The following is a 27,012-nucleotide window of genomic DNA, read 5'->3' as shown; positions in this document are numbered from 1 at the left end:
GCTTGGAGCTGATTGTAAATATGGGTAGATAGAAAGATGCAAATCAATATAAATTATATAGCTAATTTGGAGATACATTATGATATACATATGATATAAAAGTATACACACACACACACACACATATATACTTGGTGGTCTCAGGGCGGGTCATGGAAAATAATTATAAATATAAATGGTAAGTAAAAATAATATATATAGAAATATTAGATAATGATATATACATCTATATTTCTCTGCATAGTGGTTGCATTTCTTCAGCCAATATATATATATATATATATATATATATAACCATAAACAAGATAAATATATATTACGCAACACATCATTATATTATTTATATATATCTAATAATATATTGAATATAAATATATATCAATAATATAAGGATATATCAATAATATGTCTAAGCATGTGTGTATATCATATAAATATAAATGAGATCTAATTAATATTATGGATGATGTTTTATTATAATAAAACATAGCCCCGCAGCCCCGTTTTTGAAAGGAAAGAAACGGACACCGGTTGTTGTTTTTCTTCCAAGGCCGTATATTTAAAGTGAAATTCTCCCAATTTTATAAGGGAAAAAAAAAGACGAGAAAGATTCCCAACCGACGGCTATCGAACAGTTTCCAAAATGTGTTTTTTTAAGGTTCATGTACATTGCTTAGGGGGGGGAAAGGAACTCTGCACACGCTCAGGAGCACTTTCCCCAAATCCCTCCCAGAACAACAAGGGGGGAAAACCCAAAATGTGAGAATGGAGAGATCCCATTGGTCGGTCGGTCACTAGGTAGAAAACTGTAAACTCGGTTCAAGTTGGTTCCGGAAAAGTCCGTCCACCGGAACCTGTAATGGCAGAAGCAACGGAAGGGAAGTGGCCGGTGGGAAGGAAGCCCAGCCGGTCCAAGGAGGAGGAGGAAGAGAAAGTACTGGAAGTTGGGAGGCGTGGCTTGTTCCTCGTTTCCCGTTACTCGAAACGGTGGGTTCTCCATGGCTGGTTTGGGGACAGGAAGTGGCTGCAAGGGGACAGGAAGTGGGGAGGGAAGGAGAGGGGAAGGGACAGAAAGGCGCTGTGAGGGAACAGGAAGGAACTTTTAAGAGAACAGGAAGGGACTGTGAGAGAACAGGAAGTCCCTGAGAGGGAACAGGAAGTGGCTGTGAGGGAGAAATGAAAGGGACTTTAAGGGAACAGGAAGGGACTCAGAGAGAATAAGAAGGGACTGTGAAGGAGATGAAAGGGACTATGAGGAAACAGGAAGTCCCTGAGAGGGAACAGAAGTGGCTGTGAGAGAACAGGAAGGTACTCTGAGGGAGAGTAAAGGGGACTGTGAGGGAACTGGAAGTGCCTGAGAGCAAAGAGGAAGTGAATTGAAGGGAACAGGAAGGGACAGGGGTAAAACCGGAAGGGGCTGTTCGAAAACAGGAAGGGGTGGTGAGAGGGGCCTGTAAGGGAACAGGAAGTGCCTGAGAGTGTACAGGAAGTGACTCTTAAGGGAAGAGGAAGGGACTGTGAGGGGACAGAACAAATGGGAAGCGGAGAGGAGGCAAGGCTGGGGTAGGAGTGGGGGCAGAACCTGAACCCGGCGCCTGGAGCTCTCCCTGTTGGACGTCAGTTGACATAGTACAACCAGTAGAGAAGGTTGAAGAAGCCGAAGGTGATGGGGAATAGAACCCGGGACCACTTGTCAATGGTGCTGACGTCGGCCAGGTCGGGGATCTTCAGCTTCAGCTTGGAGGACCTCCGGCGCAGGCGGCAGTTGGCCCGGGTGGTGCGGCAGGCGGGTGCCTTCCGGGAGTGTAGGGCGGTGCCTGAAGATTCGAACCCGCGCAGGCCACAGGGGCGCGGGTCTGGCGAGGGCGATGTGGAGAAGAGCGGGCAGTTGCTGTCGGAGACGCCGGCTAGGAGGAGGTTGCCGTATGGGTCGGGCTGGAAGGAGAGAAGGGAGCTCAGGGTCATCTATCCCAACCCACGGGGATCTCGGCCTCAAATACAGGACCCTGAGGTTCACCCATCCCCACCCACTTTTTAGGCAGGGATCTCGCACCTGAGTCCGGGGCTCCAGGCGCCGGGCGCGTCTCTTCTGCTGGCGGGGCCCTCGCCCAAAGAAAATGTAGTTCACCAGGGCATATTCCAGCAGTGCCAGGAAGACGAAGACGAAGCAGCCCATCAGGTAGACGTCAATCGCCTTGACGTATGGGATCTTGGGCAGCGTCTCCCGGAGGTGGGTGTTGATGGTCGTCATGGTGAGGACGGTCGTCACCCCTGGGTGCCGTGGCGGGTGGGAGAAGAAACAGGGTTAGTTGGGTGGCCGAGAATTATAGCGCAGGGAAGGCACCATAATTCAAACCTCCGTCACGATCAACAATCGAAATATTTTTATAATACCCAAAGATGGGACTGATATATTGAAATCAAACGTTTTCATACTCTGAAATCAATCGATGTCATGATTGAAGACGGATATATAGAAACGCCTAGTGAGATCAAACCTTTTCATACTGGAAGTCAAGCATGACTGAAGATGAATATATAAAAACATCCATGGAAATCCAATGATTTCATATTGAATCTGGATTCCATATGACCTTGATGGGTTGGAGAACTGGGCACCACTTCACCAAATGGGATCAAGGTCAGGTCCTGCCTTTAAGGAAAATCAGATGGACCAATAGAAGGATGGTGGACCTCAGGGTCTTGGTGGACCACCAGCTTGCTACCAGGATATGGGAGAAGGTTCTCAGCGGCTTGGTGGTCCTCCAACTTCACCTGAATCCAACCCAATGAATGTCAAGAGGGTCCTGCATTTAGGGAGGATCACATGGACCCTGATGGACTCAGGGTCTTGGTGGACCACCAACTTGCTAGCAGGACATAGGAGAAAGTTCTCAGGGTCTTGGTGGACCTCATACTCACCTGAGTCCAACCCAATATGTTTCAAGAGAGACAAAGGTCAGGTTCTGCCTTTAGGGAGAATCACATGGACCCTTGGTAGCAGGACCCCGGAGCAAGATCTCAGGATCTCCTCACCTAGGGCCACCCGGGCGGCTGAAGCATCGTAGTTGATCCAGAAGGAGACCCAGGAGAGGATGGTGATGAGGATGGAGGGCATATAGGTCTGCAGGATGAAGTAGCCGATGTTCCTCTTGATGCGGAAGCTGAGCGACAGGCGGAGGTAGGAGCCTGTTGGAGAAAGAGGAGATGGTCAAGCTGGACGGGACCCCAGGATCCAGATGAATCGGTGAGGACATCTCTGGTATCTTCAGCAAAGGGTGGACTGGAGGACTGTGGTCTCCCACCCTGTGTCTGACAACCCCAGGATTTCAGGCAGGGGGTTAGACTAGACGACCCGACAGGGCAACCCACCAGTGGTGAAGACCACCTCACGGGTGACCAGCTTCTGCTCGATGATGGTGAACTGGGGCAACTCCAAGACCTCCATCCCCGTCACGGCCGAAGAGTTTCCTTGCCAGAAGAAGACAATGTCGTCAACAGTGTAGCCATCTGGGAGGAAAGAAAATAAGAAATAATGAGAATGATTCCTGGTTGAAAACTATTCCTGCCTTAAAATTAATCCTGGGTTTAAATTAATTCCCAGATTAGAATTATTCCTGTCTTAAAATTATTCCCATTTTAAAATTATTCCCGTCTTAAAATTAATCCTGGGTTAAAATTAATCCTGGTGGAAAAGTATTCCTGTTTTAACATTATTCCCGGATTAACATTATTCCCCAATTAAAATCCTCCTGGTTTAAAATAAACCTGGTTTAAAATTATTCCTGCTTTAAAGTTAAATTCATTTTAATTATCCCTTGATTAACAAGGAATTATTTTATTTTAATTTATTTTATACTTATTCCTGTTTCAAATTAATCCTGGCTTAAAATTATTCCTGCCTTAAAATTATTCCTTGATTTTTCCTGGATAATACTTTTAATTATTCCTTGATTAACAAGCAATAATTGAATTTAATTGAATTGAATGATACGCACAGCTCTCAATTTCCAGGGTGCAATTCTGCTGATCCAGGGGGTATCTCCGGAGATCCATCATACAGGCGGCGGTTGTCGTGATCCTGCAGAAAGAGAGAGAGAGAGAGGATTCCCAGGATCCATTATGGGGATCCCTGATTGACGGATGCGGGGAATGCTATATATTGATTTTTGGGGGATTTTCCAACCCCTTTTTTGGATGATATTCCTGGTCCAATGTCTGAACTCGCAAATATTTCTCTAATTTTGCCTACTGATAAGTATTAATTGATAAGTATTAATTGGGTGGTTAATTTTATGGACTATTAATGTGTATTAATTGATAAGTATAAATAGGTAAGTATTTATCGGATGGCTAATTTTTATGGACTATCAAAATGTATTGAAATTGATAATATTTAACCGTGATCACTATGCAAGGATGAAAGCCGTCATTAATCATGATCCATCCAGTAATCATGACCTGTCCATTAATAATCATTAATCATGATCCGTCCATTAATAATGACCCGTCCATTAATCGCCCCACCCTGTTATGATCAACACGCACAATAAAGAACTGATTAGCACCCAGTTTGCGGTGATCACTAGGCGAGAACGAAACCACCCATTAATTGACCGTATTTGCAATAACGAACTGGCAGGAGCGAATCGGTTCTTGATCAGTGGTGATTAATATCATTAATATCTGCCCACCTCAGGCCGTAGAGGACGGTGCCATCTGGGTGCAAGCGAATCATGCGGTTCTTGACGGTGACCCCATGCAGGAAGGACTTTTTGTCATTAAGAAAGTAGGTGTCTGGGAGCCAGAGCTGGTCGGCGACTCGGTTGTCGAGTGTCAGGTTGAACGGCAGATCGCCGTAGGCAAGCCGCTTGTCCCGCCAGCTCTGCTGGAAGTACATGGTTATGGTATAGTCCTGGCAGAGGAGAAAAGAAAGAGAGAGATGGAGGAAATTGGAGGAGAGAAGGATAGGAGGAAAGAAGGAAGAAAGGAGGATAGCATAGCAGGAAAGAAGGATAGAAGAGGAAAAAGAAAGAAGGGTAGAAGGAAAGAATGACAGAAGGAAATCCATCTTTTCCAGCAGGATTCGAATCTGGATCCAGTGGAAGTTCGTCCAACTTACCATGTTGACTTCAGAAATCTGGTCAATGCTTGAGATGTGGATGCTCATCCCCACCACCACAGGGTTCCCTGAAATAATAACAATAACAATAACAAAACAACACCAAAGCAACAGATATACTATGTTATATTATTATATTATATTATATCATATTATATTACAATAATAGATTATTATATTAAAATGAAGTAATAAAATTATTAATTGCTAATGAAACTCATAATTGGTTAATTTATTGACTTGTGATAAAATGTTAAAGATGATCACATGATGAAACCATAAAATCAAATCCTCAATGGGAAGATGAGATAATAAAAGGAAATAATAAAATAGTCATAAAAAATAACCCCATAAAATTAAGAAATTAAATTATAAACAATAAATCATAACTTTGAATAATAAATAATAAATAATAAAGGCTAAAAGTCAATAAGGAATAACAGCAAATCGAACAATAGATAAGAAAATGATAAAAGAGATAATAAAAGGGGATAAGAAATAATCATTTATTAATTTATGCCCTAACTTATTATTTATGATTAATTATCTGATTTATTATTGATTAGATTTATGCTCTTTTAGGCGGCGTTGCCTTACCTCCAAAATAAAACCGAACCATAGATTAATAATAAAAGTGGATAATAGGTAATCATTTATTTATTTATGACCCGGCGTATTATTGATTACCTGATTTATTATCAATTGGATTCATGCTCTAACCTTTAGGCCACGCTGCCTTACCTCCAAAATCGGGCCGCAGGCGAACATCATAGCCTTTGAGGAGCTTGTCCACAATGTCCTTGACCACCGATATGTTGCCAGTGGAGGGGCTGCAAAACAGGAGAAGACCATGGTTGGTCCTCAAAGCAGTTGAGATAAAATATTGGGGGGTCCCCATTGAGCCCCACCCCATATGGCACCCTATACATTTGGGGTCCTTTGTATATTGGGGTGCCCAGCTGGTTTAAAACATGGAGGGTCCCACATGGCATCATTTAAACCTGCCCCCGAATCTATTATATTGGGGTTCCCAGCTGGAATGAAATTTTGGGAGAAGATATTGGGAGCCCCAATAAACTTGGCGGGGCCCATTATATATTCTATTGGCGTGTCTAACTGGAATAAAATATTGTGGGGTTCATATAGATTTGGGGCATTTGAGATATTGGGCATCATGCTTCATGCACTCACGGCCTCCTTTAAACTTGCCCCCCTGAATTCCAGCTGGGAACCCCAATATAATATATTATATGAATTTCATGTAAATTGGGGGGGTTGAAATATGGGGGCATCATGCTTTTTGTGGCAATTGGAGGGGTCTCTCCCCTATTCTGTGTGGGGGCAGCTAGGGGACCCCAGAACCCCCCCCACAAGTGAGCCCCTTGCAGGTTAGCCTACCTGTGCACCCCCTAAAAAAACCCAGGTGACCCCCCCCACAGGTTAACCTACCTGTGTGCCCACTAAAAACCCCACAGGTGAACCCCCTGATACCTTGTCGGTCCCCCCCAAACCCCAGGGGAGTCCCCCAAAGTTAACCTACCTGTGCCCCCTTACAACCCCACAGGTGAGCCCCCACTACCTGTCTGCCCCCCAAATCCCTAGGGAAACTCCCGCTACCTGTCCACCCCCCAAAAACCCCAGGGGGGCCCTGCTGCCTGTCCACCCCCTAAAAAACCCCACAGGTGAGTCCTCCGCTACCCGACAGCCCCCCACACCCCCCAGGGGAGCCCCCCACTCCCTGTCCACCGCCCCAAAACCCCAAGGGAGAACCCTGCTACGTTTCCGCCCTCCAAAACCCCCAGGTGAGCCCCCCAACCTACCTGTGCGCCCAGCAGCAGCAGCAGAGGAGGAGACACAGCGCAACCCATGCGCCGTCGCGCAGTCCCCGCATTTCCGAGGGGTGGGAGGTCGGGGTGGGGGGCAGCACCCCCAAAATGGGGGCAGCGGTGGGGCCGGCCGGTTCACCTGAAGCGAATGGAAATCCGAATCGAAGAGTGGCGCTCAGCAGGCGCTGGAAAAGGCTCCTCCCGGCAGCCTCGCCATGGCGCAAAACGGACGGGAGAAGAAATGCGCTCCAGTTGCGCGCAGGGTGGCGGCGGAGAGGAGCCAACGGAGTCTCCGGCGAGCGGGCGCACGTGGAAAAGGCGCTTTGGGAGACGGCGGCGGGACGCGGAAGTTGCACTCTAGAGGCCGCAATCGGAGACGCTGCGCCCAATATGGGGAATGCGCTTTGGGGGGCGCAGGCGAGAATCGGCCAACGGGATTGATGCGCTCTTGACAGGGAAACGCTGCGCGCCAACTAGGGAGATGCGCTTTGGAGGGCGCAGGCGAGGATGCGCCGCCGGCAGAGAGTCTCTGGCCAAGAGGAATGATGCGCTCTTGAGCGTGGAGACGATGAAAGGCTGCGCGCCAACGGAGGGAGATGCGCTTTGGGGGTCGCAGGTGAGGATCGGCCGCCGGCGGAGACTGTCTGAACAGACGAAGAAAGGCTAAGCCCAAATGCAGAAAATGCGCTTTTTGGAGACGGTCAGAAGGAAAATGCGCCGTCGGGCGCGCAGGCGAGGATGGGCGGGCGCGCAGACCAACGGGAAGGACTGATGCGAGGAAAGGCTGCGCGCCCAAAGGCGGGAAATGCGCTGTCTGGGCCGCAGGCCGCGAATGGAGACGCTCCGGCCCACGGGAAGGATGCGCTGGGGGGAAAGGCGCCCAAAGGTGGGAAATGCGCAGGCGAGGACGGCGGGACCAGGGACGGATCCGAGGAGGAGAAGCTGCGCGCCAACGTGGAAATGCGCCCAGGAGAAGCCGCCCGAAGGTCCTGCTTTTGGAGGAGGACAGACCCCCAATGGAATCTGCGCGCAACGTGGGAAATGCGCCTTCGGGGGGTGCAGGCGAGGATGGCGGGACCGGGGCCGGATCCGAGGAGAAGCTGCGCGCCGACGTGGAAATGCGCCAAGGAGAGGATCCCGCCTTTGGAGAGGAGATGCGCCTTTGCAGGAGGAGAGTCTGCGCGTAGCGTGGGAAAATGCGCTTTCGGGGGGGGGGTACAGGCGAGATTGGCGGGCTCACGGACGGATCCGACAAAGTGGAAGTTGCGCTCCCGAAGGCTGTAGAGCGGGAAATGCGCCGACCTCCGGGAAAAGGTGGAATCCGGTCTCGCGGGGAGGAGTGGAGGAGGACGAGGCCGGATCCTTGGATCCCTCCGGCGGACAAATGCGCTCTCAGGGGGCGCAGCCAGGCCGCGAAATCCTCACTCGGGCCCAATCCGCAGGGGGGGGGGTCCCGATGCCTTTTGGGAGGGGGCACAAATACCCGCACTTGGGGGGCGCCGGTGGACGATGCGCTCCTGGAGGGTGGCGTAGGGCGGGGGTCGCCGCCGGATCCGTCTGGATGCGTAAAAATGCGCGTTTTCGGGGGGAAGGGCGCGCAGGCCTCGAAATCCGCGCTCGGGGGGCGCCGGGGAGGGGGTGGGATCCGCTCCTGGGGGGGGGGCGCAGGGAGGCCCTCGCCTCTGTTTGGCCCGGCGGCCGCTGCAGAGGATGCTCCGCGCTCCGCCTTTCCGAAAGGAGGAGGGAGGGAGGGAGGGAGGGAGGGAGAAGGAATCACGTGATAGGAAGAGCAGTTTTGGGGGGGAGAACCCCAAAATTAAAGGAAATGAGAATCCGGAAGAAAAAAGCAATTTTTTCTCCAAAATAAAGGGAAATCGCCCTCAAAGCGCAGAAAGGGGGGGCGGGGAGACAGAAAGAGTAGGGGGGAAAAGAGAGAGGGAGACGAGAAAGAAAGAGGAGAATGAGAGGGAGAGATGAGGGAGAAGAGAGGGATGGGGAAAGAGAGAGGAGGAGAAAGGAAGAGAAGAGAAAGGAAGGAAGGGAAGAGAGAGAAGAGAGGGATGGAGGAAAGAGGGGAGGTGAAAGAAAGAGAGGAGAAAAAGAGAGGAGGGGAAGAGAGAAAAAATAGAGAGGAGAAAGAAAGAAAGAAAGAAAGAAAGAAAGAAAGAAAGAAAGAAAGAAAAGAGAGAGGAAAAAAGAAAGAAAAGAAAGAAAGGAGAAGAAAGAAAAGAAAGGAAGGAAGGAGAAAAAGAAAGAGAGAGAGAGAGAGAGAGAAGAGAGGGATGGGGAAAGAGACAGATGAATGGAGACGAGAGAAAGAGGGGGGAAAAGAGAGTACAGAGAGAGGAGAAAGAAAGAGAGAGGAGAATGGGTCGATGGGGTCATCTAGTCTGACCCGCTTCTGCCTCCGCCATTCTAGGGTTATTTCCCGGGTATAGGGTGGTATATTATTATTATTATTAATCTCTCATGAGGTTCATGCCTTGCTCGGGGTCCGACTGGATGACCCCTTGGATCCCCTTCCAGCCTGGCCCTTCTAGGATTTTCTCTTCGCTTCTCCAATTCCCCTATGTTCCTCCAGACGGGGAAAAAAAGAGCATCCTCTGCTGCATCGGTGGTCAGTTGCTAAGCAACCCCGCATTCCAGGGATTCTCCCACAATGCTTTGCTCCATTCTGGCGAGGCCCGAAACCTCCCATTTCCACCCGCCCCCCGCCAAAAAAGATGTATAGGGGAAAAAATCTGACAGCCGGACTAGATCCGGTTTCATCTAGTTTGACCCCCCCCCCCAGCAAGGCAGGAATCTCATCATCATCATCTTATTATTATTATTATTAGAATCTATATACAACCGGGGGGGGGGGCAGACTGGATGACTTTTGAGGCTCCCTTCTGGGTCCCCCATTCTAGATCCCTGCATTACAGGAGGGTCAGACTGGATGAATTTTGGGGCTCCCTTCCAGCTCCCCATTCTAGATCCCTACACTGCAGTCTGGATGACTTTTGGGGCTCCCTTCCAGCTCCCCATTCTAGATCCCTGCATTGTAGGGGGGTCAGACTGGATTACTTTTAGGGCTAGCTCCCCCATTCTAGGATCCTGCGCTCCGTTTCCCGCCTCGCGGGGGGGGGGTCAGTCTGGATGACTTTTGGGGCGCCCCTCCCCTCTTCGCTTCCCCCCTCCCTTCCCGTGTACTGCAGTGACGACGAGCGCCGCGAGTGCGCAGGCGCGGCCGGAGCTGCCCCCCCGCCGTCTTCCCGGCCCGATTTCGGGGGGCCGCAGGGAGTCCCGGTAAGGCCCGCGACCCCCATAAGAAAACCACAACTGGGGAGGGGGTCTGCTTGCGCCCGAGGTATGCGCTCTCCCCCTTCTGGTTTTGGGGTTCCCGACGGAGCAGGTCGAGGGGCCCCCAAGTTCTCCTAATGCCCCCCAAAACGGCTCCCTCCCTCTTCCTGCCTCTCTTTTATCGAAAGATGGGCGGCCCCGTAGCCCAAAGCATGCGCTTGTGGGGCTACGAAGGGGGCAGTTTGGAGGGTATGTGTCCCCCCCCCCCAGGCGGGCAAATCCCTTTGGTTCCCCACCCCGCTTTCACAACGGCCCCGGCGCCCCATCTCGCCTCGTGCTTTTGGAGGGCTACGGATGGCGACGGTTGTGGGGCGAATGTGGGGCGTGGGGGACCCCCATTGGGACAGATGGGGGACAGGATTCCCCCCAAAGTCCTCCTTACACACACACCAAGCGGGTAAGTCCATTTCGATCCTTTCCCCGGCACCAGTGATTGCCTGGCGAATGGAAGGTTCGGATGGGAAGGTACCTGAGGGTCATCCAGTCTGACCCGCTGCTCATAGCACGTGTGAAAAGGACCTCGGGGTTTGGGGGAACCACGAATGTCACCTCACTGGATTCCAGGCTTCTCTCTTGAGATTCCTGTCGCCGCGAATGGTCCAAGAATCTCCATCCAACCACCCGACCTCCGAGGAAGGTATCAAAGGAGAGAAGGACGAAATGAGAGGAGGAGAGGAGAGATGGGGGCAAGGAGAGAAGAGGAGAATAATAATAGGGCGGGAAGGGACCGCCAAGGCTACTTTGGGTGCAGTTACAAGCTTGGTGGGTCAGAGGAACGCCTATTATTATTACTGTATTATTATTACTATTATTAGGATGTCAAAAACAGGTCATGCCGATGCCGGATGAATCTCAGGCCTCCTTCTCTTTCTCACCTTCCCCGTCTCTCTCCTCTCTTTCTTTCTTTCTCTCCTTCTTTCTCTCCCTCTCCATTCCTCTCTCAAATCTCCCTTTATCTCTCTCTCCCCCCCCCCTCTTTTTCTCTTCCCCATTCCCCCCCTCTCCCTGGACTCCTTCTTTCTCTTCCCCATTCCCCCCCTTCTCCTCTCTTTCTTTCTCCTCTCCCTCCAGTGTCGCATCTCTCCCCCCCATTCCTTCCTCTTCCCCATCTCCCCTTACCCTTTCTCTCCATCTCCTCTCTCTCTCTCTCTCCTTTCTTTCTCTGCCTCTCCATTCCTCTCTCAAATCTCCCTTCCTCTCTCCCTCTCTTCTCTCTCCCCCCCCTTCTCTCTTTTCCCATCCCTTTCTCTGGGACCAGGCCAGCAGCCAATTCCTTTCATATTCTTGATCTGCTGAATTCTTCCCTCCCTCCATCCCTCCCCCCTCTTTCTGGCAGGAGAAAAGGAGGAGGTGACATGGCCAGAGGGCATCTCTCCCACCCACAGTGAGTAGGGTTCTCCTCCTCTGAGACAGGATCAGGCCCTGCTGCTGCTGGATTTTCGTGGATCTGAAGGCCAACTGCAAACAGCAGCTGAAATGCGATGAATTATAATTTAAAAAAGCAATATTTTGAGCTCTATTGTGAATATTAAAAGAGGTGGTGCCTTAACTGGACATTTACGTTTGCATTACTTGTGGGGCCTTTTTGTGGAGAAGCTGTGTCCCAACGAATAAATAAAATGGTTCTGGTTTTAAAATAAAATAAAAAATGCAATCAGTTATTGAATTGCAGTTGATTACAAAATGGCAAAAGAAAGCCATAATGCCGGACCTGGTTGGCGAAAATGCAATGTGCAAATCGATGCCAACTTTGCAGTTGATGAAGGCTGAAATGCAGGGAAGAGATAAGGGTTAGGGGTTGAGGATAGGGATAGGGGTTGGGGGTTAGGCATGAGGTTGGGGGTTAGGGGTAGGGCCATCTTAAGCATATCAAGCGCCGTGGTGCAAAGCTCCCTCCGGTGCCCCCCCCCCCCCGTTTCCCAGAGTTGTCCACCTTTTTTTAAGGAGGACAGCGCTGCCTGCGGGGCTGGAGGAGGCAGGCAAGGGTGACGAGCTGATGCTGGGAGGCGCCACATTCAGCCTCCACCTCTTCCCTGATGCCCCATGCCACTAGTCTCTATAGGTAAGACGCCCCTGGTTAGGGATTAGGGATAAGGGTTAGGGATAGGGGTTAGAGATAGGAGTTAGGGATACGGATAGGGATAGGGTTAGGGATAAGGTTTCCTTTTTTGGAATAATAAAATCCCTTTTTTACAGAAAGGTTCAACCTTGCTGGCATCCCAGATTCTGTGCATTAGGATAGAGACCGAGGATAGGATTCATCCCTCCCTGTGTCCTGGAATCCTGTCTTCTCCCGCCGCTGGAGATGCAATGCCAGAGGAAAGCTGGGATGCTATGGAATGGGGACCACCGCCTTCCGAGGCCTTCCGACAGGTGACGATCCGGCGCCACCCGGACAGAGGGTTTGGCTTTGTGGCCGGTGGCGAGAGGCCCGTGGTGGTGCGTTCAGTAGTGGCAGGTGAGGATTCCGGGGATAAATCTCAGCATCGGATCATCGAGTTGGAAGGGGGTTGGACTAGATGACGCTGAGGGTCTCTCTCCCCCCGACAGACACCAGCTGCCCCTTCCTTTGGCAGGCGGACCCTCGGAGGACAAACTCTTTCCCGGGGACCAGATCTGGGCCATCGGTGACGAAGACGTGAGTGATGTTGCCCGGGAGAGATTCATCGAAATTGTGAGGTGAGGAAGGAGGAAGCGGGTTCAAGACACGCTGGTCGGACAGGGTGACCCTTCTGAAATTTAAGAGCTGCAGTTCCTGCCTCCTCTACAAATCCATGGATTCTTTCTGGAGGAATTTCAACGCAGGGGAGCTGGGACCCCCGAGGGTCATCCAGTCCAACTCCCTGGAGAGGCAGAAATCTCAAGGAAACCCTAAATGTCTCCTTTGTTCCTTTCCTGCCACAGAAGCGCCAAGGAGTCCGCTGTCTTCACCGTGCTGCAAACCCATCAGGTGAGATCCCCGGGGGGTCATCCATCTCAACCCCCACCCCCTGGCAAGTCGGGAATCTGCTTTTCCGGCTGAGATTTTGGAAGGCGGCCGACCTCTCCCACAAGGCCCGTCTTTTCCTTCTCCCCTTCCAGTCGCCCAAGTCGGCCTTCATCAGTGCTGCGAAGAAGGCCAAGCTGAGGTCCAACCCTGCCAAAGTGCGCTTCTCGGAGCCGGAGCCGGTGAGTTCTGGAAGGGTGGGGATGTGGTCATCTCCTTTCTTCATGTCTCCGTTGCCTCTTTGGGCTTGTTAAAGATAGCTAATGTGCTGCACAGAGTGACTGGGGAGGCCCGGGCAGGTGGCGAGGTATAAGTAGTAAATTAATAATAATAATAATAATAATAATAATAATAATAATAATAAAATAATTATATTTATATTTATACCTGGCCCATCCAGCTGGGTGATTAAAAACAGATTAAAAACAGAATAAAACATCAAAACTTAAAACTTGCCTAAACAGGGCCACCTTCAGATGTCTTCTAAAAGTCAGGTAGTTGTTTTATTATTATATTATTATTATTATTATTATTCCGCCAGCCTCTGCTTTTCCGCCCGCAGGAGATGCTGAAGAAGGAAGCCCTCCTCCTCATCCCCAACGTCCTGAAGGTTTTCCTCGAAAACGGGCAGGTCAAGTCCTTCACCTTCGACAGCCGCACCACCGTCAAGGTAGAAAGGGAAGCAGTGTCTAGTGATTAGAGCAAGGGGCTGGGAAGCAGCACCTAGTGGTTAGTGACTTGTAAAATGCTTTCAGAGGAGAAATATATCTAGAGATTTTCTATTATGTTACATTCTAGTCCAAAGGAATGTATTGAAGTTATATTCTATTTTATTTATTTAATTCTATTTAAGTTACATGCTTAATTCTTGATACATTGTAATTCTTAATACATCAGGAAAGAAGGATTATTTTAAGTTTTTAATCTGTGCTAAAACACAGTCCTTTTTTATCAACATCAGTTAACAAACATGGATACATATGCTATCATGTTATTGTTTGAGTTAAATAATTGTTATTAAGGAAATGATTCTTCTTCTCCTTCCAGTAAAGTAGAGTAGAACAGTTGTCCAAATAAAAAGTTAACTTATTAAACCTCAACATCATTTTATAATTATCGGTCTGTGTATTTCTAATAGTAGAACCAAATCAGTCATTTTTGATAGAACTGTAAAAATTTATATTTCCAAAAAGGAAACCTCCCTCTGATTGTCACTATTAAGGGGGTGCCAGCAAGGCTGAACCTTACTGTAAAAAATCGGATTTATTTTTCTTATTCTTCCAAAAATGCTTTTCTCTCGACCCTCCCAGGATGTGATGGCAACCCTCCAGGATCGCCTTTCCCTGCGGCGGATTGAGCATTTTTCCCTCGTCTTGGAATACCGCAGCCCCGAGCGGAGCCACCAGTTTCTCCTCCTACAGGAGAAGCAGCCTTTGGCCCACGTGAGTCAGGAGGGAGCCGGGGGTCATCTAGTCCAACCCCCCCTCACCAGAGCTTTGAAATCCTCCCTCCCTCCGTCCCTCCCTCCCTCCCATCCATCCTTCCTACCTTCTTTCCTCACTCCCTTTCTCTGCCCTTCCTTCCTTCCGTCTTTCCCTCCTTCTTTCCTACCTTCTTTCCTTCCTTCGTCCCTCTCTCTCTCCTTCCTTCCTTCCTTCCTTCCTTCCTTCTTTCTTTCCTTCTTTCCCTCCCTCCCTCCTTCCTTTGTCTCTCCCTCCTTTTCTCCTTCCTTCCATCATCCCTCCCACCCTCCCTTCGTCCCTCCCTCCCTTCCTCCCAAATCCCACAAGGATGGACAGGGGAAAGGGACCCCAGGGTCATCTAGCCCACCCCCTTGCCAGAGCTCTCCTTCCTCCCCCCAGGTCGTTCAACGGACCCACTACCAAGGCATGCGGTGCCTTTTTCGGGTCAGCTTTTACCCCAAAGACCCTGCCGAACTGTTGCGGCGAGACGCCGCCGCCTTCGAATACCTCTACATCCAGGTCAGCCGGCTGCTCCACCTAGTGGTCCTCACTGCTTCTCAAATGGGCGGGGTACAAATTTATTATTATTATTATTTTGCTGGGGGTAAGCACTAGTTCCAGCTCACTAGTCTTCCTAGTCCCTCGATCTAACCACTAGGGACTGCTTACAACTCACAAACAACTAGGTGCTGCTTTCTAGTCAATAACCACTAGTCACTGCTTCCCAGTCCCTCGCAGTAACCACTAGGCGGTGCTTATAATTCCCTCTCCAGAGCCGCAACGATGTCATTCGGGAGCGGTTTGGTGCCGACCCCGATCCGGAGTCGCTCCTGGTCCTGACGGCGCTCCACATCTATATCACCGTCTCAGCCACCCGTCCCAGCCACAAGGTGGCACTCAGAAACGTCGAGTGAGTGAGTTCCGGGGGGAACCCTGAGGGTCATCCTGACCAACCCTTGTTCCCACATCTGGGACAGCCAACCGTCCTTCCTTCCTTCGTCTCTCACTCCCTTTCTCTGTTCTTCCTTCTTTGTTTCCTTCCTTAGGAAGGAAGCAAGGAGAAAGGAAGGAAGGGGGAAGGAAAAACAAAAAGGGAGGGAGGGACAGCAGAAAGAAAGGAGGGAGGGAGAACAGAGAAAGGAAGGAGGGAAACAAGGAAGAAAGAACAAAGAAAGGGAGGGAAGGAAGGAGGATAGAGAAAGGGAAGGAGGAATGAAGAAATGAACAAAGGAAGGAATCAGGGAAGGAAGAGCAAAGGGAGGGAGGGAGGGAGGGAGGGAGGGAGGGAGGGAGGGAGGGAGGGAGGGAGGGAGGGAGAAAGAAAGGAAGGAAGGAAGGAAGGAAGGAAGGAAGGAAGGAAGGAAGGAAGGACAGAGAAAGGGAGGAAGGGTCGAAGGAAGGAAACAGAAGGAAGAACAGAGGGAGGGTGGAAATGGGGAAGGAAGAACTGAGAAAGGGAGAGAGGGGGAGGAAGGAAGAACAGAGAAAGGTAGGCAGGAAGGAAGTACGGTAAATTGGAGTGTGTGCATTTCCTTTTTCTCCCCAGGAAGGAGTGGGGTCTGGAGCCCTTCTTGCCTCCCTCTCTGTTGCCGGCTACCAAGGACAAGCTCCTGCGCCGGTCGCTCTCACAACAGCTGAAGGCGCACCAGCGGCGCGGCGCCCAGGTGGGACCCTAACCCCTGGGATGGGTCCCTAACCCCCGCCTTGAGCCTGGGGTCAGACTGGATGACCCCAAGGGGCCCCCCGGTTCTCTCCTCTCAGGTCTCCCCTACCCGGGCCAAGCTCCAGTACCTACGCCTCCTCGACCGGCTGCCCACCTTCTCCGGTGTCATCTTCCAGACCGTCGGGATGGTAGGGTTTCCGGGTTCTGGTGTGGTTTCTGTTTCAGGTTCTGGCCTCAGATTCTGGTGCCAGGTTCTGTTTTCTGGTTCCCAGTTCCGGGCTCCGGGTTCCGGGCTTGTATTCTGGGTTCCAGTTTCTGGTTTGGTTTCCAGTTCCTGGTTCTGGTTTCCAGTTCAGTTTGGTTAGGGTTCCGGGCTTGGATTCTGGTTCCAGGTTCCGGTTTGGTTCCCGGCTTTGATTCCAGTTGCGGTTCCTGGTTCAGTTCCAGTTCCTGGATTCTGGTTCCAGGTTATGGGTTTTGGTTTCCGGTTCCTGGTTCTGGTTTCCAGTTCAGTTCGGCTAGGGTTCCGGGCTTGGATTCTGGTTCCTGGTTCCGGTTTGGTTCCGGGTCCTTATTCTGGGTTCCAGGTCTGAGTTTGACTACTCTGACTCTCTCGTAGGACGGCCAGGACACGGCCCCCACCCTCCTGGTGGGCCCCCGCCATGGCGTGAGTCACGTCATCGACCTCCGCACCAACCTGACCACTGTCCTGTGCGAATTCAGCCAGATCAGCAGAGTCCAACTCTTCCGGGAGAACCCGGGTGTGGCAAGGGTGGAGACCGGCATTGTGGATGCAAAGGTGGGCAGGCTGGAGGGCCGCCTGGGGGCCATCCCGTCACTCGGATTTTCTTTGGGGTTTTTTTCTATCAGATTTTCAAATTTTTAAATCTGAATTTAAAAAATTTAAATCAGATTTTTAAATTTTAAATTTGGTTTTTGATTTAAATCACATTTTTATTTAAATCACATTTTTAATTTAAATCGCATTTTTTTCTATTTAAATAAAAAAAATTATTCAAAGAATCAGATTTTTTTATTTAGATCAGATTTTAATTTAAAGCACATTTTTTAAAAAATTTGATTATTTCAATTTATATTGGATTCTTTTTGTAATGTGTATGGGTTGCTCGTGCGTAAGTTGCCGCCTCTCCAGGCTTTGTTGCCTTGCTAAACCTTTCAGTCTGGGCAGCCCTTCACTTCGTGGCTGCCTCAGTCGCTAGCAGAATCCGTCAGTGGGCGTTTCTTAAATCTTTTCCAACATAAAAGTTGTTTGACACCCAGTCTCCTCCTACTCTCTCTGCGCGGAAGTCTTCTGCGCAGGGTGGGCGTGGGTAGCGGAGGACCCGTGCTCTCCCCGCTGGTGTCCGGTGAAGAGTCCTGGAGCCCTCTTGCCGATTCCCCCATCAGCCCCTCTCTTTCCCTGGTGTTGCGCTGATTTGCTTCCCCATCTGCGGAGCTGCCTCTCTCCCTGCTGGGCCCTTCTCCAGCATCATTTGAGAGCCTTCCCTCTGCCTCTAGCTCCGATGTCAGTTCCCTGACACTTTTGATTCAATTTATATTCTGATTTAAATTAGATTTTTATTACTTAAATCAGATTTTTCATTTAAATAATATTCAGCCTTTATTATGATGAGAACAATAAGAATACAGTGGTACCTCTGGATGCAAATGGGATCTGTTCCTGTAGCGTTCCCAAAGCAAAGGAAGGATTAGACTCTTGATTAATAACACACAGAGGCTTCAACCAGCAAGATTCTGGGAGGAGTGTGTATAATAATAATTCCTGTCCACCCTTCGGCCCAGGTCGTTTTATTCACAAAAGAACTTTTTACCCAGTGTTCGTAAGAACCAATCAGATTTCCTCTGAGCATTTCAAAAAAACCCACATGGGGACAAAGTTACACTACAAAACTAATTTAAGCATGCATACTTCTGGGGTAAATAAAACAGAACTAAAAAGGAAGAATGCATTCAGCAAACCTGGAGGTCATAAACAGCAATAAAGGAAGGAAGGACGGGTAGTATTTACCATCTCTTTGTGAACACTCTTCCTGGCCCTTAAGAGCTATCTAAAGATTAAAAAACTACATCAAAGAAGCTACCTACTATCTTTTATGGCTCAGGATGCCTGATGAAGCAACTGGCCTGTGTATTTAGAATGCTGATACGTGCCTGTCAGGCGTAGAAAATGAACAGTAGAGAAAATGGCCAGAAATGCAGAGGCTTGTGGGATTTGATCAGAAATTATTGTCAATGAATCTAACCCAGTCAATGCCATGCTTTCATAGCGGACACAATGGCTTGATGCATATTTTATAATTCCTCATAGTAATCCCATCTGATCCCCACACTCTGGAAATGTGCACTCCTACAGTTCCAGAGCCCCATTCGCATCCTGAAGCGAACGCAACCCGTGTCTGCACGTGTCGCGATTTGCCATTTCTGTGCATGCGTATGACGTCATTTTGAGCATCTGCGCATGCGTGAGTGGCGAAACCCGGAAGCCCGTGCTCTATTACTTCCGGGTCGCCGCGGAGCACAACCTGAAAATATTCATCCCGAAGCTACTTCAACCTGAGGTATGACTGTATAGTAATAGACTAGAATATTGTATGGTCCTATTATTCCAATAATAATAATAAAGATCAATATTTTATGATTTTATGATTCCAATACTACTTCTCTCCCCAGCCGCTGGTGCTTCTGATGGAGTGGCCAGAAGCCACCAATTTTGCTGGCCTCATTTCTGGCTACTGCCACCTACTGGCTGACTCCAGAAGGACGCTTTTCCCGGTCGCACCGCCTCCCATGCCCAAGGCAGGTACGTTTCCAAGCAAGGGAAATTCCAAGCAGCTGAAAGTCAGATTTTTCTGGAGGGGATGAAATCCCAGAATCCCAGATTGATGGAAGCCAGCCTGGGCCCCTATTATTATTATTATTAAATTTACTCTTACATTTCTCCAACAAAAAGGGACAATTTTAATAATAATAATAATAATAAGTCTTACATTTCTCCTATGAAAATAGGCATATGCTAAATAACAACAACAAAACAACAATAATGCTTTTACATTTCTCTGTTGAGACGACAACAACAATTTTACATTTCTCCTATGAAAATGTTGTTGTTGTTTAGTCATTTAGTCGTGTCCGACTCTTCGTGACCCCCTGGACCAGAGCATGCCAGGCACTCCTGTCTTCCACTGCCTCCCGCAGTTTGTTCAGACTCATGTTTGTAGCTTCAAGAACACTGTCCAACCATCTTGTCCTCTGTCGTCCCCTTCTCCTTGTGCCCTCCATCTTTCCCAACATCAGGGTCTTTTCCAGGGACTCTTCTCTTCTCATGAGGTGGCCAAAGTCTTGGAGCCTCAGCTTCAGGATCTGTCCTTCCAGTGAGCACTCAGGGCTGATTTCCTTCAGAATGGATAGGTTTGATCTTCTTGCAGTCCATGGGACTCTCAAGAGTCTCCTCCAGCACCACCTATGAAAATAGGGACATCCTAAATAACAGCAACAATAACAGCAACAGCATCAAAACAACAACAATCATGCTTTTACATTTTTCTGCTGAGAATAGAGACGTCAATAATAATAATAGAATTATTAATTGAATTTATATACCACTCAATTCCTGGGTCCCCCTGTTGTTGTTGTTGTGTTATGTTATGTTATGTTATGTTATGTTATGTTATGTTATGTTATGTTATGTTATGTTATGTTATGTTATGTTATGTTATGCCATGCCATGCCATGCTATGCTATGCTATGCTATGCTTTTTTATTCTTTTCTTTTTAATTAATTGAATGTATCTACCGGCCTACATCCTGGAGTTCCCAGATATATAATTTACTATATATAGAATTCAAATATTAATATGAATATTAGTACTTATATTATTATTAGAACGAGAATGAGAATTTATATACCAGCTCCCATGACCAAGACAGGTACATTTCCAAGCTCAGAAAATTCCAACCAGCTGAGATGTCTGATTTTTCCAAAGGGAATAAAATCCCAGATTGAGGGAAGCCAGCCTGGGTCCCTGTTAACAACAACAACAACAATTGATTTATATCCCGCCCATTCGTCCACTCTTATATTTCTCCAACGAGAAAAGGGACAATCATCAACATCATCATCATCTTACATTTCTCCAATGAAAATAAGCATATCCTAAATAACAACAAGAAAAGAACAATAATGCTTTTACGTTTCCCCGCTGAGAATAGAGACGTCAATAATAATGACCACAATAATTTTACATTTTTCCTATGAAAATATGGATGTCATTAACAACAACAACAATTTTACTCTTTCGTTTCTCCAACGATAATAGGGACAATCTTAATAATAATTGTCAGGGCTGCCTCAAGTCTCAGCTCACAAAAGACCAACGCCTATCTCTTCTTATATACAAAAGTGTTTATTGCAGTTCATTGTTTGCTTCACATCCGAGGCGCGCAGCCCTACGTCTGTTACGCTTAGACCGCTGAAGTCCCCTCTGAGTCAGTCCCTCCCCTGCACCAGTTTAAGAGGCTTGCGCTGCTCCACCTCTTTCTCTCTTTCCTTTTCCGCAGGGTCTTCCTGCCCGCTGGGGTTTCGCCCCTCCTGGATTCCTCTGACGCGGAATCCCCAGACTGCTCTTGCCCCCTCCTGCGGGCTTTGGGACCTGGCCCCTCCTCCGGGCTCCCTGTACTTCCGCGCGCCTCTACATTTGAACTTGGCGCGCGCGCCCAACCTCTAACCTTCCTTTTGACAGCTACACTACTCCCTTCACTACTCCCCTCCCCTTCCGGGAGGGTGGCTTGCTCCGACCTCCCTCCCTTCTCTGCTGCCGGAGCTGCTTCCCCTGATACACTGGAACCTCCACCCCCTTCGCTGCACTCTGGCAGGGAGGCTGGTCCTGACGCCCAGCTGCCACTTTGGGATCCCCCGCTGGCCCCCTGCTCCTGACACGTTCCCCCTGGGGCTCCCCTGGCCTTGACTACCGGCGCCCCCTTCTGGGAATCCTCTGATTCGCTGGAAAGACTCATGGAATCTCTTGAGTCATTGTCATCCTCTTCCTCGCTGTCCTGGGACTCATCCCCATCGCTCTCCATCTCCTGCCTACCCTGTGCCTCTGTCCCTGAACCCCTGACAATAATAATAATAATTTTACATTTCTCCTATGAAAATAGGGACATCCGAAGTAACAGCAACAATAACAGCAACAAAACAACAACAATCATGCATTTATATTTCTTTACTGAGAATAGAGACGTCAATAATAATAATAATAGTAATAATAATACATTTAGGTGCAGAAAATATGAATGCCCTACGGACACGCAGGAGGTTCCAGGTTTTATTCAGGCCAATCACGGGTCAAGAGGGTTGGACTATACAACCCCGGAGCACCTTCCCTGGCAACCATCCTCACCCTCCGGTCTCTCCTTTTCCAGGCAGAGAGAAGGAGGCTGGGAACCGTAGTGCCTGCAGCAACCGCCGTGCAATGCCACCGGAGCTGCCACGCCGCCGCCGCCCCGACCTCAACCAGAACCGGATCTTCGGAGATGGGGAAACGCGGCCCAGGACCAAGTCGGATCCAGTGCTGAAACTCCCGGGTGCCGAGGGCGAGGGCTGCGGTGCCAGGCGTGCCCGAGCCCGCTCGGTGGACGGTCCCGGACGGAGCCTGGGCCGTGCTGGCCTGGATCTGACGGCGCTGCCGCCGCCGGGCAGCGAGGGCGATGAGGACGACCCCACCACCGCCCTGGCCATCGCAGCACCGCCACCTGGCTTCGGGGACAATAGCTCTGATGAGGACGACGCCCGGCGCCAGCGGGCGGCACCAAGCGAGGATGCCGGGTGCCAGCTACCGGTGACCTTCGTCGAGGCGGTGGTGCCAGGGTCCCGGACAGTCCGGGAACGAGCCCAGGATCTCGACGAGGCGCTGGTGTCGACCCTGCAGGCCCTGGAAGCCCTGGCGGAGGCAGAGGATGGACCACCGGCGCCAGCCACGGGTATCGAAGATGGCGTCGAGCCCACCCCCTGAAATAGGGATTAGGAATAGGGTTATTAGTATTAGTAGTAGTGGTAATAGTAGTATTGAAGAGGGTGTCAAGTCCACCCCCAGGTTAGGGATAGAGTTACTATTATTATTATTATTAGTAGTAGTAGTAGTAGTAGTAGTAGTATTAATATTAGTATTGAAGAGGGTGTCAAGTCCACCCCCAGGCATAGGGATAGATTATTATTATTATTAACATCATCATCAATATCATTATTATTAGTAGTAATAGTAGTATTGAAGAGGGTGTCAAGTGAGGTGTTCTCAAAGTAAAGGAAGAATTGAACTCTGATCAATAAGAATACACACAGATGCTTGAACCAGCAAGACTCTGGGAAGGGTGCGTATAATAATCTGTCTCTCCACCCTCCGGCCCAGGTCGTCTTATTCAGAAAAGAACTTTTTACAGAGTGTTCGTAAGAACCAATCAGATTTCTTCTGAGCATTTCAACAAACCCCATGTGGGGACAAAATTAAACTACTAAAACTAATTAAGCACACATATTTCTGGGGTAAACAAAACAGAACTACAAAGGAGTGCATCTGGCAACCCCGGGAGGTGATAAACAAGCAATATACATAAGGATGGCCAGGAAGACAGGGATCATTTCCCGGCCCTAAGATCAACATCCTGAGATTAACATTTCAGAAAAGCTACATCAAAGAAACTTGCCCACTATCTTTATGGCCCAGGATGCATGCCTGGCAAAGCAACTGGGCTGTGTACGTGACTTGTCAAGAAAGAGAAATGGGCAGTAGAGGAAATGGCCAGAGATGCAGAGGGTTGTGGGATTTGGTCAGAAATTATTGTCAATGAATTAAACCCAGTCAACACAATGCATTCATTGTGGACACAATGGCTTGATGCATATTTTATAATTCCTCATGGTAATCCCATCTGATCACTACAGTTGAATCCATTCCCTTGGGATAGGGATTAGGGATAGGATTATCATCATCAACAACAACATTATTATTATCATTGTTGTTGATTATTATGATTATGATTATGATTATGATTATCATCATCATCGTTGTTGTTGTTGTGTTTTGGGAGCTGCCCAGAGTGGCTGGGGAAACCCAGCCAGATGGGCAGAGTAGAAATAATAAGCTAATAATAATAATAATTAGGGTTAGGGATAGGGGTTCAAGATAGGGATAGGAGTTAGGGATAGGGATTAGGGATAGGGTAATAACCCTAGTATTATGATTATTATTCAACATCCTAATGCTCCCGGCCCTTGTGGTTTCTCCAGGTCTCATCGTCCTGGCCGCCCTCGACCCCGACTCCGGCCGTGACGCAGACGCTTCCCCCAACGCCACCTACTTCCTGGCGCAACGGGTCGACCCAGATGGCTTCCTGGTCCAGAAGGACCTACCTTTCCGCTTGAGAGGCTGTGGGGCGCCCAGTTGGCAGGCGAAGACTGGGAAGTCCTCACCAGCGTGGCTCGCTGAGGCCAAAACAAGTCCCAGCGCTCAGCCTTGCCCCTCGAACCCTGAACCGGAGTGTCCCCAGAAGGAGACAGAGAGCTGCCAGGTGCCGGCGGATAGGATCTGGAGAGATACTATGGTTCCCCCGCTCCAGGAAGTGTCTGATCTCGAACCCAAGGTGCCACACGGAGAGGATCTGGAGGTCCCGGCACAGCCGCGGGTGCCCCGGCCGGCGTTCCGCTTCCGGAAGCTCTTCTCAGCGACATTCCCAGCACGGCTCAAACGGGAAACGGATGAGCGCCGGGCGCAACTCCGGAAAGTGAAGCAGTTTGAACTGGAGTTCCTGGAGCAACTCCTGAAGGGTCCAGCGCCGGGGGGCTGTGGTTGCCCACCTGGCACCAGCCCTGTGCCAACAGCGCCCAGTGTGTTGCGGTGCGACTGCCGAGGGAGAGAGAGTTGCCCGCAGCAGGTGGCACAAGGATTCCCGAGTCGACGGGTGCGCTCGGCCAGCCCAGAGCCGAGAGATGTGGAAAAGAGCGCCTCCTGCCTGGGGACTGAGTGTGTGGTGGCAGCAGCGCCACGCTACGAGAAGCTGCAGCGCTGCGCCAGCGGGGAAGGGGCCATTCCAGAAGAGGGTGATCTAGCGCCGCGTTTCCCGGATGACATGTGCCCACAGCAACTGGGGCTGGGTGGAGAGGGCTGCTGCTCAGTGCGCTCCTGCTTCTCAGCGCGGGGAGGTGACGACGAGGCCGATGAGCTGTGCTACTCGGTGCCGCCAATGCCAATGCCGGCAGCAGCCCGGACACAGGAGATTGACCTGCGGGCAGCATCGGGCCTCGACCGCATCAGGGAGCTGTGCGGCCGGGAGTACGCCTTCCCCGGTGGGTTCTCAGCGGTGAGGCTCGACGCTGAACGGCTGCTAGGCGCCCTGCGGCAATGTGCAGCAGCGGCAGGGAATGGGGCGTCGGTGCCAGATGAGGGCCGGCGGGAGTTGGCACTGGCCTTCCGGGAGCTGAGGGCCGCCTGCCGGCGGGTGGCAGGCGCCGAGAAGAGCCCGGCACGGCTGCTGCCGGCCGTCGCCGGGAGCTTCCGGGTGCTGGCGCGGTTGGCGGAGACGGCAGCAGTGGTGGGCAAAGAGGCACGGCGGCGGGCACTGCTGGCTCAGGTGGAGGAGGTGGCGAGGAACTACACCGCCCTGGCAAGGGCGGCGGAGGAGTCAGCAGCCAGGCAGGCGGGCGAGGAGCCAGTGCGTGGCAAAAGTGAGGCTTGCTGAGAGGACGTTCAGGGAAGTGTGACGAGGCAGCTGTTTTGCGGGGAAGGCGAAGGGCGGCAATTTTCTCTCAGAGGGCTGAAGTGCCCTGGGCTCCATTGGTGGGAGCCCGGTCATGTAGTCCAACTCCTCAGCTCTGAAAGCCGGGATGCGGTTGGGTGACCCCACCCACTGCATGAATTGGCACAGGACCGTCCAGTGGAGAGAGGGAGGAAAGAAGGAAGGAAGGACAGAGGAAGGGAGGAAGGAAATGGGGTAGGAAGAATGGAGAAAGGGAGGGAGGGATGAAGGAAGGAAGGACGGAAAGGAAGGACAGAAAAGGAGGGGGGACGAAGGAAGGAAGGAAGGAAGGAAGGAAGGAAGGATAGAGAAAGGGAGGAAGGGAGGAAGGAAATGGGGAAGGATTAACGGAGAAAAGGAAGGAGGGAGGGACAAAGGAAGGAAGGACAAAGAAAGGGAGGGAGGACGGACGGACGGAGAAAAGGAAGGAGGGACGAAGGAAAGAAGGAAGGACAGAGAAAGGGAAGTAGGGACAAAGGAAGGAAGAATGGAAAGATGGAGGGACGAAGGAAAAGAAGGAAGCTGGGAGATGGTTGGATGACTCTGGCAACCACAATGTTTGGTACCACAATGATTGGCACTGAGGTGGCCTTGCCTTGGGTTGGGCTGGATGACCTTTGCGGTTCCCTCTGGACACAGAAAACCCCCCTTTTTTACATGCCTGTATATATTATACATAATAAAGACTATATATGTATAGATATATGGAAATTATATCTGTGTAAATTTGACCTGAGATTGTCTATATAGAAAGATGTGAAACTTATATGCAAATTTATGCCAATACACAAATCTTCATATCGATCTTGCGTTTGTGACATCTCTCCCCCCCTAAAAAAATTGATAATAATATTTATTTTAAAATATGGACTATTCCTAAACAATGATATTAATTAATATTAATCCAGAATAATGTTGGTTAAAATTAATTTATAATGATATTAATGTGGACTATTAAATAACTAATCAAATCAAGTAATAATATTAAGTAATATTAAGTAGCAAATAATATTAATAATTGATATTAATATTAATAATAATGTTAATTTTGAAAAACGTACATAATCCGAATCCTTTCTTGACTCTTATTTCTTTATGAAATTTGGGGGAAATAAATAATAATATAAACATAAAAATGTAACAACAATATGCACCAATATCCAGTATCCATTTTATTGTTTGTACTAGCACATCTGAGAGGATTACCTGAAAATAATCATGAAAATTCTTCCTTGATTTATTTCTTTATGAAATGGGTGGGATATAAATAATACAGATCTGGAACGCCATGGATTTTGGACATTTTGGCTCCTGAATTTAACAACAACAAAAATTATTATTGTCCTGAGTTGCCCCAAAACCATCATATTTCTTCCTTGATTTATTTTTTATTTCTTTATGAAATGGGTGGGATAGAAATAACAGCAATAATCATATAATCATATAATACAAATACTGATAATAATAAAAATGCTAATAATCACTAATAATGATGAGATACAATGAAACAATAACATTAAATTAAAAAATAAACGAAATCACCCAAGATTAGAGAAGGAAGGCCTGGGGAAAAAACTTTTTTTTTCCTGTTTCCCCCCAAAGCTGTCCCCCCCAGGGGAATTGGGAAAAAACAGTTTGACAAAGTTTGAATATCCCCCTCCCTATTTATAGAAAAAACAGCTTTTTTTAAAAAAGGGAAAAAACCTGGTTTCCTGCAGGCCTTCCCATCCCTACCCAAGATCTCTGGGCGGTTTGGGAAAGCTTCCGAGAATTGCGGCCAGGAGTTCTGCAGGCTCAGGTTT

The 27,012-nt window shown here is 49.3% G+C and overlaps 2 protein-coding genes across 10 annotated transcripts; one reads left to right on the top strand and one right to left on the bottom strand.

Moving 5' to 3' along the window:
* Positions 1 to 531: 531 nt before the first annotated feature.
* Positions 532 to 9,867, bottom strand: LOC308468286 (gamma-aminobutyric acid receptor subunit beta-4-like). 2 transcript variants are annotated; one of them, XM_080990396.1, is made up of 10 exons: positions 9,431 to 9,867; positions 6,943 to 7,087; positions 5,864 to 5,952; positions 5,123 to 5,190; positions 4,695 to 4,915; positions 3,999 to 4,081; positions 3,373 to 3,510; positions 3,037 to 3,189; positions 2,054 to 2,271; positions 532 to 1,935 (listed from the first exon to the last, which is right to left on the bottom strand). In XM_080990396.1, the coding sequence occupies exons 2-10, from the start codon at positions 7,011 to 7,013 to the stop codon at positions 1,618 to 1,620; spliced, it is 1,359 nt and encodes a 452-aa protein (XP_080846522.1). In that variant the 5' UTR covers positions 7,014 to 7,087; positions 9,431 to 9,867; the 3' UTR covers positions 532 to 1,617. The 2 variants fall into 2 exon arrangements, with proteins under 2 accessions (XP_080846522.1, XP_080846523.1); XM_080990397.1 differs by lacking the exon at positions 6,943 to 7,087 and having other exon boundaries at positions 9,431 to 9,862.
* Positions 9,868 to 9,946: 79 nt separating this feature from the next.
* On the top strand, positions 9,947 to 26,012 carry LOC308468263 (FERM and PDZ domain-containing protein 3-like). Of its 8 annotated transcripts, XR_013981540.1 has the most exons (16): positions 10,138 to 11,052; positions 12,487 to 12,748; positions 12,867 to 12,969; positions 13,195 to 13,240; positions 13,372 to 13,458; positions 13,818 to 13,946; positions 14,587 to 14,718; positions 15,139 to 15,258; positions 15,513 to 15,649; positions 16,286 to 16,403; positions 16,501 to 16,590; positions 17,022 to 17,201; positions 19,094 to 19,223; positions 21,845 to 22,402; positions 23,706 to 25,405; positions 25,569 to 26,012. XR_013981540.1 is itself a non-coding variant. In XM_080990317.1 (15 exons), exons 1-15 carry the CDS (start codon positions 10,087 to 10,089, stop codon positions 25,151 to 25,153), a joined length of 3,663 nt encoding a protein of 1,220 aa, XP_080846443.1. In that variant the 5' UTR covers positions 9,947 to 10,086; the 3' UTR covers positions 25,154 to 25,504. The 8 variants fall into 8 exon arrangements, 7 of the variants coding, with proteins under 7 accessions (XP_080846443.1, XP_080846440.1, XP_080846442.1 ...); XM_080990317.1 differs by lacking the exon at positions 25,569 to 26,012 and having other exon boundaries at positions 9,947 to 10,236; positions 12,514 to 12,748; positions 23,706 to 25,504; XM_080990314.1 differs by lacking the exon at positions 25,569 to 26,012 and having other exon boundaries at positions 9,948 to 10,236; positions 23,706 to 25,503.
* The last annotated feature ends 1,000 nt before the right edge of the window (positions 26,013 to 27,012 follow it).

This window comes from Podarcis pityusensis, assembly GCF_964106645.2.
Source record: "Podarcis pityusensis genome assembly, chromosome: Z".
In the NCBI taxonomy this organism is placed as follows: Eukaryota; Metazoa; Chordata; class Lepidosauria; order Squamata; family Lacertidae; genus Podarcis; species Podarcis pityusensis.
Note: the sequence above shows the minus strand (reverse complement) of the source record. Positions and strands in the feature narration are given on the sequence as shown.

Bases quoted from the DNA above. Each gene is read 5' to 3' on its own strand.
- LOC308468286 (XM_080990396.1), bottom strand. From the start codon at position 7,013: ATGCGGGGACTGCGCGACGGCGCATGGGTTGCGCTGTGTCTCCTCCTC. The intron at 5,953-6,942 runs GTAGGTTGGGGG...CCTGTTTTGCAG, and splicing joins TGCTGCTGCTGGGCGCACAG to CCCCTCCACTGGCAACATAT. The intron at 4,082-4,694 runs GTGGGCAGATAT...CTCTTTCTGCAG, and splicing joins ACCGTCCTCTACGGCCTGAG to GATCACGACAACCGCCGCCT.
- LOC308468263 (XM_080990313.1), top strand. From the start codon at position 10,885: ATGGTCCAAGAATCTCCATCCAACCACCCGACCTCCGAGGAAGGTATC. The intron at 11,053-12,486 runs GTGGGTCAGAGG...CCTTTTTTACAG, and splicing joins TGGGTGCAGTTACAAGCTTG to AAAGGTTCAACCTTGCTGGC. The intron at 16,591-17,021 runs GTAGGGTTTCCG...ACTCTCTCGTAG, and splicing joins TCTTCCAGACCGTCGGGATG to GACGGCCAGGACACGGCCCC.